General features: G+C 42.1%; 1 protein-coding gene across 1 annotated transcript in view; it reads left to right on the forward strand.

Moving 5' to 3' along the window:
* The window catches only part of HUNK (hormonally up-regulated Neu-associated kinase), a 99,710-nt gene that overhangs the window by 76,145 nt on the left and 8,419 nt on the right, over positions 1–15,146 (forward strand). The window contains exon 9 of the mRNA XM_030202150.1: positions 11,955–12,038. Coding sequence (XP_030058010.1) covers positions 11,955–12,038 — 84 coding nt within the window. The remainder of the gene's footprint in view (positions 1–11,954; positions 12,039–15,146) is intronic.

The following is a 15,146-nucleotide window of genomic DNA, read 5'->3' on the forward strand; positions in this document are numbered from 1 at the left end:
AGTATCTGAAATAACCTGGAGTACATGGGAGTTTGTGCTTTGTACCTTGTCATATTTGTCAGAATTTTCAGTTAGTGTATCATGATAAAGAGAAGTTTAAGAGTAGACATATGTTATATATAATTTTTATTAATATTAATTCCATTTATTACCTACCTGTCCAGCAGAGGTTTAAGACAGACAGCAAACTGTAAAATTAAAAATAATCAATTTCTCTTTTTTCATATAATTTTTTTATTGATTTCCAACATATCAAAAAACAGCTATACATTCAAGCAAACAAATATACAACCATAAGCCATACAAATGGCCAAAAGACATAACACAATAAATAAGTAAAAAACAAAATGTCTAAAGCAGCAGTAAATCACAATAAATACAAAGACATCATGCAATAAGTAGACATGAAAAAGAGCAAGGGGTAATATTCAACCAGCGACAGTCAGGGCTTTTTGAAACACCATCTACTGCAGATTTTTGATACCCGGATATTCAACGCTACCAGTGCTAAATATCTTGGTATTTTGAAATCATATTTATTGGGCAAGTATCAAGCAATCACATTAAAACTGCACTAAAACACAATATCCAGCAGGAACAGAACAATCTGATAATGGCAAGCACAATGAGGATACCCACTACATTTAGCTAAGTAACAAAAAGCCACCCACCCCTCACTCTACCTTTCCAACCCCAACCCAAAAGGATTGCAGCAGAGGACTACACATTCATGCAAAAGAAAGAAAAGGCACTACTCAAACTAGGGAAAATGTAATACCCGACTGCGGGCTGTAGGCGTAAGCGTCTCCCAAAAAAGCTTCCAGACTCGTTGGAAAACCTGGCCCTTCATTTTAGCAATGTCTTGAATGCCCACTTTTTCCATCATCCAGATGCAATGTGGCCAGTAATATTCAGATAACTAGTCAGATAAAGATGGGGCAGCCCCTCTGCTGTCCTAACTTTATCCGGATAGTTATCCACATAGCGGACTGAATATCACCACTGTGGGGTGACTCATGGCTCCGCCTTAGCTCTACTCCCAGACTAGCCTGTTCCTAGATAGTGCTGGGGCTGTTTTTGTCTGGATTTTTAGCAGCATTATCTGAATCCAGATATGGACCCAGTTAGTGGGATTTATCGGAGGAGGAGATGTTCCTACCTGGAGAAATCATACTGAATCAATGCCCTAATGTTTAAGTTAAACAAAAAAAGCTATATGTTAAAAATATGTCAGTATCCATCTTGTGTTATTCAAGTCTTTAGATGTATCCTGATAAGTTGGTTTTATTATGGTGGGAGAACCAAACAATTAGTAAATTACCTGCATACCAGAAGTACTACTAATATATACTGTACTGGAATGAAACTCGCCTTGAGCTAGAACTGAAAAAAGAGTCATCCAAATCTAAATAAATAAATAAATAAATATATCTCGATCAGGGGTGGGCAACCTTGGTCCTCAAGGGCCATATCCCACTCGGGTTTTCAGGATTTCGAATATAAGCAGTAGATGGAAATCAATGTCATGCATATTCATTGGGGAAATCCTGAAAACCTGACTGGGTTGTAGCCCTCGAGGACCGAGGTTACCCACCCCTGGTCTAGATCTTCAGTTGTACTAGAGATTTCCAGATTTAATTTTGAAAAAAAACATATGATAGTGGAATATATTCAAAAAGAGAGCGATCTGGGGAACTATTATACCCCTTTCTAGAGTCATGGCTGTCAAATCCGTGGTGGGGGAGCACCATCAATTAGGTTTTCAGGATAACTACAATGAATATGGATAAGAGAATTTGTCATGTAATGGAGCAAATGTATGATATCCTGAAAACTGGACTGGATAGTTCTCTTCCAAAATAAACAAAGAGAGCTATCTAGGATATCTAGTGATCAAATATTCATATAGCAATAAATGATATCATCATATAAACCTGATGTGTTTAAATAATTTTAAAGTGGAGGAAAAACCTCAAATATTAAGGGAACACGGGCAAAAAACCTCCTTCTTACAAAAGTGTGGCTATTCTGCTCTAATACTTTTGAATGGATGATAACTGTGTAAATTTTACTAAACGGTTCAAAATGCACTTATCTTTTAGCTTATGCAGTCACTTAGACACCCTCCACAGCCCGACTTCGGCCCAAGTTTCGAATTCTGCCTCAGGGTCCGTGCATTTTGAACCGTTTAGTAAAATTTACACGGTTATCATCCATTCAAAAGTATTAGAGCAGAATAGCCACACTTTTGTAAGAAGGAGGGTTTTTTTTGCCCGTGATGATTTAAGGGACCTCCCTTATGTTGGTCTTGCCAACGACGGAGTGTTCCCTTAATATTTGAGGTTTTTTCCTCCACTTTAAAAGTATTTAAACACATCAGGTTTATATGAGGATACTAGTAAAAAAAAAGGCCCGTTTCTGGAGCCAATGAAACGGACGCTAGCAAGGCTTTCTGGTGGCCCCCCCCCCCCCCCACACCGAACGCACCTTGGTTGTTAGTGATGGCATTGCACCGCCGTGGCCACCGTCGATGTGTGACTGTGGCCCCCCCACCCAACGCACCTTCGTCGTCAGTGGGTAGCCCGTTGCGGCGCCCTGGCCGTCGTCGATGTGAGTGAATTGCTCCGCCTCCGCCCTCAACGTCATAACGTTTGACGCGAGGGCGGGGCCCCGAGACTGTGATTTTCTTGGCTTCAGAGCTTCGAACTTATGAACCTTGGCTTCAGTGACGTCATCAGACAATAGAACGTTGAGGGTGAGTTTTATATATATAGATCATTTATTGCTATATGAATAGGTCTCTTCCAAGACAGGTTTAAGAAGCACTGGCCTGGAGTATTGCAACCCGAAATTGACCCTCTTATAGCCTGACAGTATCATAAAGGGTAGAGAGTCATGGATTTGATATGCTGCTAAAGCGGGTTTCATTTTTTATAAGCAGTTTACATTTTTCTCTGTCTCTAGTGGGCTCACAATCTAAGTTTTTTGTACCTACTACTACTTAACTTTTCTAAAGCGCTACTAGGGTTACGCAGCGCTGTACAGTTTAACAAAGAAGGACAGTCCCTGCTCAAAGGAGCTTACAATCTAAAGGACGAAATGTCAAGTTGGGGCAGTCTAGATTTCCTGAATAGAGGTATAATGGTTAGGTGCCGAAGGCGACATTGAAGAGGTGGGCTTTGAGCAAAGATTTGAAGATGGGCAGGGAGGGGGCTTGGCGTATGGGCTCAGGAAGTTTATTCCAAGCATAGGGTGAGGCGAGGCAGAAAGGGCGGAGCCTGGAATTGGCGGTGGTGGAGAAGGGTACAGAGAGGAGGGATTTGTCCTATGAACGGAGGTTCCGGGTAGGAGCGTAAGGGGAGATAAGGGTAGAGAGGTAATGAGGGGCTGCAGATTGAGTGCATTTGTAGGTTAGTAGGAGAAGCTTGAACTGTATGCGGTACCTGATCGGAAGCCAGTGAAGTGACTTGAGGAGAGGGGTGATATGAGCATATCGGTCTAGGCGGAAGATAAGACGCGCAGCAGAGTTCTAAACGGATTGAAGGGGGGATAGATGGCTAAGTGGGAGGCCAGTGAGGAGTAGATTGCAGTAGTCAAGGCGAGAGGTGATGAGAGAGTGGACGAGAGTTCGGGTGGTGTGCTCAGAGAGGAAAGGGCGAATTTTGCTGATGTTATAGAGAAAGAAGCGACAGGTCTTGGCTATCTGCTGGATATGCGCAGAGAAGGAGAGGGAGGAGTCAAATATGACTCCGAGGTTGCGGGCAGATGAGACGGGGAGGATGAGGGTGCCATCGACTGAGATAGAGAGTGGGGGGGAGAGGAGAAGTGGGTTTGGGTGGGGCAATGGAGTAATGAAAGTTCATGTTAATTACCTGGGGCAATGGAGGGTTAAAGTGACTTGCCCAGGGTCCTCTCTAAGTTTCTGGCTCAGCTGGAGCAAGCCTTTCCTGAGGCAATAATATCATAACTCTTATATAGCTACCCAGGGCTTTTCTGCTCTTTATATTCTGTTCCTACTTAGCTATCCCTACAAATGATCTTATAGTGGTATATCGTAATGAGATCCGGCAAAGTGACATGAGCTAAAAGCTAACAATTAAAAGCTAAGTAGTTTCTCGTTGTTTTGTTTGCTTAAGATTTGAAATAAACACACTATTAAGGAAGGTGGGAAGGTTTTTTAGTCTCAATGATGACAATTTGTACTCCAGGAAATTTAAGGCGTTCTGCCTGATAAAGAAGTCAGATGAGGCTTTTTCCTTCCTTTTTGTAAGATGTTTGATGCATTAAAAATCTATAAAATATTTTTTGGATACATATCAATATACTTATTTGAGGAGATTTTTCTTGTAGCCTACTCAGCCATCCCTCGCAGTTACAGCCCTCTTTCTGAGCTACATCAAGGCTTCCCAGACCTATTTATTTTATTTATTTATTGCATTTGTATCCCACATTTTCCCACATATTTGCAGGCTCAATGTGGCTTACAGAGACCTGTTGTGGCAATGCCAGACCAGGTTACATCATACAATTGGTGTTACAAAGAAGATAAAGTTAAAGAAGACAAGAGTGTTTGTTCAAGCAATTGTAGAAGGATACATCCTGAATAAAGTAGGATAGGTATTGTGTTGTAGTTAGTTAAGGGTTCTCTTGGTAGGCTTTGTTAAAGAGGTAAGTTTTCAAGGCTTTGCGGAAGTTAGTTAATTCGTTGATCTTTCTCAGGTGGGTTGGAAGTGAATTCCATAGCTGCGTACTCATATTCCTGGGACCCCACAACTGTTGGATTTTTGGATTATCCTCAGTAGATGTGATAGAAATTTGCATATACTGAATAGCCAAAGCATACAAATGTATCTTTTATATGTTCTTTGGGGGTATCCTGAAATCCTGACAGCTGTGGAGTCCCCATTACAGATTTGTGAAATCATGAGAGAGATGGATTTTAGTTCCCTAGAGAATCAGATACAGGAGCTCCCGCTGGCCCAAGGAATTGGTCAGGCTCAAAGAATAAAAAGTGGGTCTCCTGCCCAGCTATGGAGTTATCGAGCTGGCTCCAGTCTGAATGTTGGGAGAATTTTATTTATTTAGATTTTGCTCACACCTTTTTCAGTAGTAGCTCAGTAGCAATTGCAAGCTTTGTTTCTGATTCATAGAAGGGTGGTGTGTTGTTCTGTTTAGAATATAGTATTTCTCTCCTGACATTTGGCAAAGATTCTTTATCTGTAGAATGGCAACAGGATTGCACTGATTAATTATTTGGCAAATAAACTTTTGGGCACTCTTACTTCTTGATTGCCTTGGTCATTTGGAACTCTCCTCACTTTCACCCTCGTTGGTTCTGCTTGACATTTTTTCTTAATTAAAATGACTTCCACAGGGGGGGGTGTCAATGTTTTTTTTGCCTACTAGGAATGTAGCCCCAGGTGGCTTGATGGGCCTAGGCTCCCCATTTTAGAGTCAGGCCCACCCAGTCAGCAGCACAAGCCAATGAGAAGAGAATTGGTAGCAGCATTAGAATCTGCAGTGTCCAGTGCCCACTCATGTTATCCTTGGGCCCCAGCAAAATATCAGTCCCGGTTATGCCACTGTTGCCTCCTAGAATCTTCCTTCTGTTTCATGGCAAATATGACAACAGAGTACTTTCTCAAACGTATTAAAATGAATATTCTGTCTAGATTACTCAGGAGGCCTATTAGCTGTTTTGTGACCTTACTACTACTATTCTCAGTTTTGCTCTTATGCCCAAGTTCTATATATGGTACCTAGAGTTATGTGCGTTAAATTGGGCTGCCATACAGTTAGATGCAGTTACCCACTAAGTGCAATTTTATAAAGGATGCAAACCCCTTATAGAATTGCGCTAAGCACGTTTAATTTTCAGCACCAATTTTTAGGTGCTACTCTAGAATTTTGCCCTTAGTCCTTATTCCTTTCTCATTCTTATACATTTTAAAAACTCTTGTTCCTTGAATCCCCTCGTCAGCTAGTTATGTTTTGCTCACACAGACCGATGTTGAAAGCTTCAGGTAGAGCCTCATGTGGATGTCTGCTTTCATCATCTCACCATCCCTTTTGCCTTCTCCCTTCTTAGCTCTCAACCTTCAACTTTCCTTCCTTTCATTCAACCATCTCAATTCTGTCTGAGTACATCTTGTCTTCATCGCTGTCGTCATGCTTCTCCTACTCTTCTCTGTACTGTCTTGCTCCTTCTCCTGCTCTCTGCTGGAGATATCAATCCCAATCCTGCCCTCCATATCAGCTGTTATCCTATTCCTGCAGGTCTCAAAGTGATGTCTCCAGTGTAATTTCTCTTTATCTCCTCTACCTTTCCTCTCTACCTTTCTCATGTGCTCTGTGGAACGCCCACTCTGTCTGTAACAAACTTTACTACATCCACGACCTCTTTATCTCTCATACTCTCCATCTGCTTGCCTAACTAAGACTTGGCTTTGCCCTGAAGACTCTTGCTTCAGCTGTGGCCCTGTGTCATGGAGGTTATATTTTTCCCATACTCCTCGCCCAGTTGGCCGCAGAGGTGGTGTTGGGCTACTACTCTCACCCTCTTGTAGATTTCAGCCTCTTCTTCCACCTCAGTCTCATTGCTTTTCTTTCTTCGAAGTCCACTCCATCCATCTATTCACTCCTGTACCTCTCCGAGTAGCTGTCATTTATTGGCCCCCTGATAAGTCCCTTTCTTCCTTTCTCACTGACTTTGACTCCTGGCTTTCCTTCTTTCTTGAACCTTCATCTCCTTCCCTCATTCTTGGGGATTTTAATATTCATGCTAATGATCCCTCTGAATCTTATGCCTCTCAGTTTCTCGCTTTAACATCTTTCAATCTTCAGCTATGCTCCACTACCCCTACTCAGCAGAATGGTCACTGTCTTTTCATCTTATCTTTTTCTCCAACTGCTCACTCTCCAGTTTCTGTATCTCAGCTCTTCCTCTCTCTGACCATCATCTGATAACTTTCACACTTAAACACCCTCGCCCCCCAGTCCCGTCCAATCTCCACCAATACATTTAGGAATCTTCATGCTAGTGACTCTTCTACTCTGGCCTCCAATGTTTCAAACCTCTTGTCAACCACTATGTTATCCAAGTCTGTCAATTAGGCCGTCTGTTCCTATAATACTATTCTCTCCTCTGCTCTGGATACTCTTACTCCTTCAATTCAACGTTCTGTAAGGCTTACCAAACCCCAGCCTTGGCTGACCTCTAGAATCCACTACTTACATTCCTGTGCCCGATCTGCTGAATGCCTTTGGCTGAAATCCCATGCCCATGCTGACTTCATACATTTCAAATTCTTTGCTGACCTCCTTCCAGTCTGCTCTTTCACTTGCCAAACAGAACTACTACATCCAGTTGACAAACTTTTGACTCAAACTCTCAGCATCTCTTTGCCACACTGAACTTTCTCTTCAAAGTGCCTTCACCTCCAACTCTCCCTTCACTTGCTCCCTAGACTCTGGATGAGTACTTTCATGATAAGGTTCACAAGATTAACCTTGAATTCTTAACCAAGTCATCTCCACCTCTCCTTCCCTCAGTCCATTCTCTCAACTCCCCTTCAACCCCTTCCTCCTTTTCTGAAATCACGGAAGAGGAAACTGCACATTTTGTTTCCTTCTCCAAACTGACTACCTGTTCCTCTGATCCTGTTCCTAGCAATCTACTTAGCACTATCTCTCCTACTGTCATCCCTTCTATCTGTCATATCCTCAATCTTTCAAGTTCCACTGCAACTGTCCCTGATGCCTTCAAATATGCCATAGTTACTCCACTCCTCAAAAAACCTTCGTTGAACCCTACCTGTCCTTCCAACTGTCGCCCCATCTCTCTCCTCCCTTTCTTATCCGAGATACTGGAACGTGCTGTTCACCACTGTTGTGTTGACTTTCTTTCATCTCAAGCTATTCTTGATCCACTTCAGTCTGGCTTTCGCCCTCTTAACTGAACTGAAATAGCCCTTCCTGTCTTCAGTGATCTGTTCTTGGCCAGATTCAAAGGTCTCTATTCTATCTTCATCCTTCTCTATCTATCTGCTACTTTTGACACTGTTGATCACTTCCTACTCCTTGATATGCTGTCCTCGCTTGGATTTCAGGGCTCTGTTCTTTCTTCTCATCTCTCCCATTGCACTTTTAGTGTATACTCTGGCGGCTCCTCCTTCACTTCTATCCCATTGTCAGTTGGTGTACTTCAGGGCCCCGTCTTGGAACCTCTTCTTTTTTCCATCTATACTTCTTCCCTTGGTGCTCTGATCTCATCCCAAGGTTTTCAGTATCACCTTTATGCTGATGCTCCCAGATCTACCTCTCCATACCTAAAATCTCAGCAGGAATCCAGGTCCAAGTATCAGCTTGCCTGGCTGACATAGCTGCCTGAATGCCTCACTGCCATCTGAAACTAAATATGACCAAGACTGAGCTTCTTGTCTTTCCTCCTAAACCCATCTCTCCTCTTCCCCCATTCTCTATCTCTGTGAATAACACTCTCATCCTCCCTGTCTCTTCAGCTCGTAACCGTGGGGATTTCTTTGATGCCACTCTGTCTTTCTCTGCACATATCCAACAGACTGCTAGAACCTGCCATTTCTTTCTCTATAATATCACCAAAATTCATCCTTTCCTTTCTGAGCACACTACCAAAAACCTTACCCACACTCTTATCACTTCTCGCTTAGACCGTTGCAACTTGCTTCTCACAGGTCTCCCACTAAGCCATCTTTCTCCCCTTCAATCTGTTCAAAATTCTGCTGCACAACTTATATTCCGCCTTTGTCGCTATATTAGCCCACTCCTCAAGTCAGTTCATTGGCTCCCTATCCGTTTCTCCATACAGTTCAAATTCCTCTTATTGACTTACAAGTGCATTCACTCTGCAGCTCCTCATTACCTCTCTACTCTTATCTCTCCCTTCACTGCTCCCGGGGAACTCCGTTCATTGGGTACATCTCTTTTATCTGCCAGATGCATGCATACAAAGGCTCTGTGGTAAGCTTGGCTTCTTGTGCGTGTTGGAAGAAAATCAAAAGTGTCAGCGCACATCTGCAATTCTTCTGTGCATAAATATCTATCTTGAAATATTTCTTCCACATAAAATTTTTGTGAGGCTGATATCTGTGTGCAGAAGAACAGGTGCTGATACTTTCACTTTTATTGCATTATGTGCACAAGCTGCGTTATCTCCCATCAGTCAGAAACTTGCAGGCACTTCTGGCTGCAGAAGAAGACAAAACTGGCAGTTAAATCTTAAAAACCTAGGATTAAATTCTCTCCGCTAACTCTTCTATGCTGCCCTGGACGTGGCAAAAGTAACTGATTCCTTCTGTGCATTGCCTCATTACCCTACATTTTAATGCAATGTGTAGTCATGTCTTCCGCACAAGTTAACACCCGTGCTCAATCCCTCTCTGCATTGATTGGTCGTTAACATTCTCACAAAATCCGCAGTAAATACACAGCTAGGCTTTCTGCATCGGTCCCTCAGTAACTCAGTAGGTAAGGTTGAAGAGACTGCAGTTCATAGTGCATACCTTTACATGTTTTGGGGTGATACCGACATACGGTTCAATGAAGCAGCACCCTGATTTATTTGGGGATCCTAAAGAAGGGAATGAATAAGCAGGAACAGTAATTATTTTCCAGGTGAATTAACTGAAAGATTTCTGCAGCTTTCAGAAAACTCCCTCAGTGCAGCTTTTCCCTCCTGGATTGCACCATCTTTATGTTATCAGCCCCAAGGCTGAGCTTATCGCAGTGTTTGATTTACTGGAGACAGGAGAAGCCCAGGGTCACATTCTTTGGCCAAACCCTGCTTTCTGCTTTGTCTGTTACTATACAACAAATCTTTCAATTACAAAAGCAGACCTTGGTCTCATCTAATGACTGCAGTGAATAAGTCTGCCATATTTAATGAGTATGCAAATTAATTGTTTAAAAACTTTCTTTGTTTATAGTTAGGTTCTGGAAAGTGAGGAAGGTTGGATTTTTTGTTTCTGCAAGGGACATGATCTGTTGACATCTAGTAATTGAATGTCAGCTCACTTTATACAGCTGATAAAGATGATGGAAAAACCTGAATCATGGGCTTATATTTGGGGTAGCATTGAACTTACTTTCTGAGATGCATTTTGCCGGAATACGATATTTGCATGTTTGCTGTGGAAAAAGCATTGGTTTTGTAGAAAGGCTGACTGTTAGTCTAGTATACCAAGGAGTCTATTTTCAAAAGGTTTAACAGATTAACCTTGGGAGCTAGCTGTTTAAATCTTTGCTTTTTAAAATCCTCCTCCCTCTCTACCCATTTAAATTCATCACATGGCCCTGAGGAAGACTTATGACCATAGGTGACCTTATAGGAGTGGAAGGTCATTTCCTGCCCCTACTCCCCTGAGTTTGACTAATTTTTAAACTATTGGTATCATTTTGGTTGTTTACATCCCTAATTCTTTTTGTGATGCTCTCTTTCCCCTCAGTGAACATTCTGAGAGTGCTCATGTTTATACCACAGCCAGGCAAACATAGATTCAAATCTAGCCAGTCAAATTAAGATTGACTCAAAATTCTTTTATAGATAATTGGTCTGATATTCAAAGAAAGTTATACCTCCATCAGCGGCTGGTGAATATATAACGTCAATGTCCGTGTATTTTGAGGAATTATATGGATGATTTTAGGCTGAAACTGTGACTGAAAAGCCCGATACTATCCTGTGGAGTGAGAGCAGGCTGGAAAGTTATCCAGATAGAGACAATATTCAACCGCTGTCTGGAGAATTTATACATGTAGTTGAGGCCTGTTGAATAGCAGGGCTATACGAAGGAGCATTTTTAGTAAAGTGTGGTAAATGTTTATCCTCCAATTTTATATATGGAGCTCAAAATTGCATGTGCAAATTTGGGTGTGCACCCAATATGTGCATGCAATTTAATTGAGTAATGAGCCAATTGGCGCTAAATGGGTGCTAACAATCAATTATTGGCATTAAGTGGCAACAATTTGGATTTGCATGTGCATCTTGCATCTTGCTAAGATTTATTTGTCACGAAATGCTTAGCCACTTGCCTGGGGCTAACCCTGCGGCCACTTAAAGGGTCTATCCCCAGCACAGCTCCGGTCTGCCTGCACCTGGGCGTATGCTCTACACTAGCACCCTCCTCCTACTGACTGGGTCCCAACCGCCTCTGGGCGAGTCTTTTGCTCTCAAGTTATCTCCAGTGATTTCTAGGTTACTGGGGCCACTCTCCCAGTGGTCCCACAGTTCCTAGAAAGCACTCAGACCCAACACATAAACCTCCAGGATTCTTAGTCGGTCCAGACAAGCAGAGGCAATAAACTAAAAAAGGTTTATTGTCATAAAAATATTGAACAGTGAACTAACTATAAAAACAGATGGAAAATAACAGGCAATCCCCACTGTCTGCATAGTCAGCATAGGTCCTTATACAAATAGAAGTGCTGAAATACGCATTAATTTAAGCAGTGGTGTTGAAATTAGTCCAGTCACTTGCTGGCTGAAAATCTTCACCACTCAGAAGCTTTTGGATAACTGACTATGGAAAAAGGGGTTGCTCATTTCTCTTGAAAAGGGTTTTAAAGTCAGGCTCACCCGGACCTTAATTTTGTGCAGGTTGGAGGTGTGCAAACCCATCATTTTCAGAAGTAAATTTACATGGCTGGGCTGGACATATGATTTTTTTTTTCTTTTTGTTGCATAAGGAAAATGGTATTAGGCTAAACTCTCTAGATATCTGAGTATTTAAGAAATACTGAATTTGTGACCCATCATGCTAAAATCAGTGGCATGGATGTATATGTGAGTTGAATTGTGTCTGATTATTCTAGATCCTTTGTCATTAATGTACTCTGTCTTTTCTATTCCCAGCTGAACTGTCTTATTATTTTAGATCTTTCATCATTACTATATCTGTTATCTTTTCTCTTCCCAGAAGCCAGATATTAATGACAATGTTTGCCACAAGAACCAGGCTCATCAAATGGAAAAATACAAAGTGAACAAGAACTCCTCCGAGGTAAGGTTTAGTCCACATCAGCCTCTGGAAGTACATTGATGTCATATGTATTCATGATTTTTCTAAAGAATCGAAGCAAACTTACTAGATTGGTCACTAAGATGAAGAGATGTGAACTATTAATGAGCATCAGGCCTTAGAAAAAAAATTAAATGTCACCCTGAGGTCTGAATGCAGTCAGTATTAGGGTGTGCATATTGAACATTGGTTTGGTTTTCATTTTAATTTCTTGCATTGTATTCCCTTCTGATCTTCCTGGACTCCTCCCTTATCCCATCCACGGGTCTTCTGTGGCTCCTGAAGAATAGTCTAGTGGTTAGTGCAACAGGCTTTGATCCTAGTGAATTGGGTTCAATTCTCACTGCAGCTCCTTGTGACTCTGGGCAAGTCACTTAATTTTATTTTTGTTACATTTGTACCCTGTGCTTTCCCACTCATGGCAGGCTCAATGCGGCAGGCAATGGAGGGTTAAATGACTTGCCCAGGGTCACAAGGAGCTACCTGTGCTGGGAATCGAACTCAGTTCCTCAGTTCCACAGGACCAAAGTCCACCACCCTAACCACTAGGCCACTCCTCCACTCCCTCCTTTGCCCCAGGTACAAAATAAGTCCCTCTATTTAATATGTAAACCACTTTGATTGTAAGTCCCATCCCCTTTCCTACCTTGCTGTGAAGGAATGTCCCTGCTCATTTAACATTTACCCTTTTGACAAGGGGACAATTGTCTATTCAGAGCAGCTCTCTTGGTTGAGTTTTCGTGCGGTACAATTTGGTGTTTTCTTTCCCGTCGAAAAAGTGTTTCACTTAGCGGTTCTACCATACCAATTTACATACTGATTTTCATCTTTTCCAAGACACATTTTTTCCATCAAGACGTCTTTGAGAGATTGTACAGATTCCTGAGGCAGGCTAGTGGGCCACAACACAGCCATGTCGAGTCTATAAAGTGATACAAATAAACTTAGATACACTAAGCATTATCAAGAGACTTATTTTCAAAACATTGTCGCTGTTTCCAGTGTCCTGCTCATTTAAAACCAGCTGCCATGACATGAAAAGGGGGTCTAGAGAGGTCTGAAGGTGTTTGCAGTGGTTCATCAGACTTTCAAAAAAATGAAACAAAATAGGAAAAGTCATTAGCATTTTCTGTGTAGTTTCAAATGACAATATATCCCTAGTTATTTTATTCAGATGAGTCTAGATAATTTTCTAGTGTCCTAGTTACATTACACCTGGCTTATGGGACATAATTGGAGACGTGAACTGCTTTAAAAAGAAAGTTTCAACAAACCTGAGGAAAGTTCCAGGGGTTAATTTTGAATAAATTACTATACGCTCACCAGACGAAGGGAGTGTAGCTGTCAGCAGACAAAAAGAAGCGGTGATGACCTGTGGGAAGGACAATGAATGACACAGGAATCCACCAGATTAAAAAATTTTTATTGATTTTTCACAGAGGCCATGTTTCAGCATGATGTGCCTGCTTTTGGGGGGGGGGGGGGGGAAGTCCTCTAAACCCTGAGATGTGCCAGAACTTAAATTCTGAATTGAATAGGAACCCTTGACAATTATCAATCTTGCTCTCTAACAGCAAATTCTGTCTGTGCCCTGCCCTAGGACATTGAAAGCTTGACCGTGAGTGTATGACATTTTCCACTGAAAATTATTTTTAAAAGAACTCCCCCTATTGGAATATTAACACCTTTCCAGAAGCCTACTCCCACTTCCCCTTGGAGCCATTAGGGATACAACCATATCCTCTCCTCATACAGCCAGGGAAACAAGGCCCATCATGGCCAGCCCCACCCATCAAGGGGATAGCTCACCCCCCCCTTCCATTAAAACAGCGGGCTCCAGACAAGCCGTCACCCTGTATGACAAGTGTAGAAGTAGTCTAATGGTTACAGCAGCTGAAAGCCAGAGGAGCTTGGCTCAAATCCCACTGCTGCTCTTTGTGGTCTTGGGCAAGTCACTTAACCCTCTATTGCCTCTGATGCAAACTCAGATTATGAGACCTCCAGGGGCAGAACAATACCTGAATGCACACTGCTTCCATAGCTTTTGGGCTTACAGGCGTGTATATATATAAAAAATACAATAAAAATGTATTAGTTAGTCCAGTAAAAAGATATCACCTGTTATCTTTGGGGGTCAATATTCAGCTGGCAGTAGTCTGCATTTTTCTGGCTGCCACTGACTTAATCCCCAGGTATTCAATGCCAGGCCATGTCTGGGCACTGGCATTGAATATCTGGGAATACACAGCCAGCTAATTCTTATATAGTTAAGTGCAATATTTAGCACTTAACCATATGAAGATAGGACTGTGTTTTATGTGGTCAAGTGCTGAATATTGGCACTTTAACCATATAAATGCTGGCTCCACCCCCAGACCACCCACAGATTAGCTTGTTTCAGCATAGGCACTAACTGTGGGGCCAATGCAGAAAGGCTTGCAATAGAGCCACACGTGGATGTCTTCAGCATGTGGCTTCTACCACGAGCGTACTACCGTGGCATGCAAGAAGCGAATTGCATGCAAACTTTATGCATGGAAAACCTATGGAAAATGTGGGCAGAATATGCCAAATGCATGCGCACAAGGTTTCATGGTAAGCGTGGCTTCTTGTGTGCATGTTCAAACCAAAAACAAAAGTGTCAGCACATAATGGTGCTTGTTTTTCAGTGCCTAAATATGAGCTTTGCACAAATTGTTTGCACTTGAACTTTTTTGAGAGGCTCATTTATGAACAGAAGAACAGGTTTTGCTCAGACATTCACACGTGTTTCTTAGTTACCATCTGCCTTTAAAACTTACATGGGCTTCCTTGTACTTGCATAACAAGACAAAACCGGCACTTAAATGTGAGAGACTGACAAGAAATCTTCACCACAAAACCTTCCATGCCACCTTGGACTCTCACAGAAAAATTCTGTGTGAAGTGAGTTGCCTACACTCTGCGTTGCTTAGAATACCTTAATTAGTTTGTTTGTTAGCTAACTAAATTGAGTGGAGGAGTAGCCTTATGGATAGCACAGTGGGTTGAGAACCAGGGGAATTGGGTTCAATTCCTACTGCAGCTCCTCATGACTCTGGGCAAGTCACT

The sequence above is a fragment of the Microcaecilia unicolor genome, chromosome 4 (genome assembly GCF_901765095.1).
Source record: "Microcaecilia unicolor chromosome 4, aMicUni1.1, whole genome shotgun sequence".
Classification (NCBI taxonomy): domain Eukaryota; kingdom Metazoa; phylum Chordata; class Amphibia; order Gymnophiona; family Siphonopidae; genus Microcaecilia; species Microcaecilia unicolor.